At 67.3% G+C, this 1,668-nt stretch overlaps 2 protein-coding genes across 2 annotated transcripts; one reads left to right on the plus strand and one right to left on the minus strand.

The window, feature by feature from the left end:
- Nucleotides 1-133: 133 nt before the first annotated feature.
- BXZ73DRAFT_111082 (uncharacterized protein) lies at nucleotides 134-706 on the plus strand (the record flags this gene model as incomplete). The annotated part of the gene is made up of 1 exon (XM_048017376.1): nucleotides 134-706. One exon carries the CDS (start codon nucleotides 134-136, stop codon nucleotides 704-706), a length of 573 nt encoding a protein of 190 aa, XP_047870568.1.
- A 29-nt stretch (nucleotides 707-735) lies between these two features.
- BXZ73DRAFT_111083 (uncharacterized protein) lies at nucleotides 736-1,303 on the minus strand (the record flags this gene model as incomplete). The annotated part of the gene is made up of 3 exons (XM_048017377.1): nucleotides 736-899; nucleotides 961-1,128; nucleotides 1,183-1,303. The coding sequence occupies 3 exons, from the start codon at nucleotides 1,301-1,303 to the stop codon at nucleotides 736-738; spliced, it is 453 nt and encodes a 150-aa protein (XP_047870569.1).
- Nucleotides 1,304-1,668: the final 365 nt, after the last annotated feature.

The raw sequence follows: 1,668 nt of genomic DNA on the forward strand, positions 1-1,668 counted from the left end.
GACGAGCCTCGCGCGGTCGTCGCCGCTGCCGCCCTCGAGCCCGATCCTGACGCCGTCGGACGCGGACTGGGACTCGGCACAGGAGACGGACTACGAGCTCCCGCCCGGGGACGAGATCGAGGTGGAGTCCACAATGCGTCTGGACGGGCTGCCCGCACCGGGGCCGCCAAGGGCGAGCTCGAACTCGGACGACGAGTTCCTCCTCCTCTTCTCGCAGGGCTCGGACCTGTTCGCTGACGGTGCGCCGGCTGTGTCCGCCTCCACGGACGGACAGGAGCTGTTGGACCCGGTGGCGTACTCGGAGTTCCTCGCGGCGTTCACGCAGACGCTCCCCGCGGCGTCCCAGCCGGCGGGCGAGGGGGAGTGCGCGACGACCACACCGACCGCAGGCGGCGCGGACGAGGAGCTGTTGTTCGACATGGCGATGGGGCCGTTCGGGAACATGCTCGACGCCGACTTCCAGTCGGCGATGTTCGCCAACCCGGAGCTGTACGACGCCGGGTCGGGCGTGGGGCTTGGGGACGCGGAGGCGGACCTGTCGGAGTTCTGGGAGATGCTGCGGCCGGTGGTGGGGAACAGCGTGGTGCCGCTGCGCGTGGAGGAGGCAAGCGAGGCGGCGGGGACGGGGGAGGGAGAGCAGTACGCGATCGACCCGCTCAAGGTCGCGGAGGGCGTGCAGGCGCTGCTGTCGGGGTGCGCGCTGTGAGAGGCGAGATGGGGACGTGGTGTGTATGCTCATGCGGATGGGACGAATAGATGCTTGCGCGCCTTGACGAACGAAAAGAGTAAGAATACAGGAGGGAACGAGGACGGAAGCCCGGGACGGACGGCGGCGAGACTGCGTATGAACGCACACGCTGACGACAAGAATATCCCACCGCTCGCTAGCAACACGGGCACTGTGGTCTGGCGCACGGTGAGCGTCTGGGACGAGCGCGAGCACGGCGACGACGGACGCACCCGCAACACTCGTCGCAGCACCGGTCGCAGCAAAGGCCGTCGCAGCACGAGCGCCGTACGGCCGGAGCGTGCGGTTGTGGTAGAGCGGCGGCGTGTGGTAGACCATCGCGGGCTGGGGCATCGGCTGGGAGTACTGGCGGTAGACGGGCACCATCCGCATCTCGGGCGCTGGCGAGGGCGATGGTCAGATGGGAGTCGGTCGGGCGGAAAGCGGATACGGACAATGGTCGTAGTAGCTGCCGGCGTGGCTGCCCGGGCTGTACATGGGGGAGACGGAGATGACGGGGGAAACGGGGCGGGGGTAGTAGACGTTCATCGGGCGCCTGGGGCCGGCGTAGTACATGGCGGAGAGGGGATCGGCGACGGACGGAGGGGGCAGAGGAGAGGGAAGGGGAGGCGGGGGGAGAGGGAAGTTATGAGGCGTCGGGATTGATCGTCGGTGCCCAGTGTGGAGGACGAGCTGGGGACGAGAAGCAGGAAATGAAAAGCACGTTGCAGCGTGGTAAACGTCGAGGCCGTACCTCCGACGCCCCGCACCGAGAGCACACGGAACGGATGGATGTATACGTAGGATCGGTACACAGCATGCACAACGGATGTAAACCGAGATGAGCCTGGCGGACGTCGTGTGGCATCGTATATATCCGTGTCGAGGACGGGCTGAGGCGAACGGAGACCACTTGGGAGGCGTCGCCGCACTCGTCAGAA

The sequence above is a fragment of the Epithele typhae genome (genome assembly GCF_022376455.1).
Source record: "Epithele typhae strain CBS 203.58 chromosome Unknown BXZ73scaffold_469, whole genome shotgun sequence".
Lineage (NCBI taxonomy): Eukaryota > Fungi > Basidiomycota > Agaricomycetes > Polyporales > Epitheliaceae > Epithele > Epithele typhae.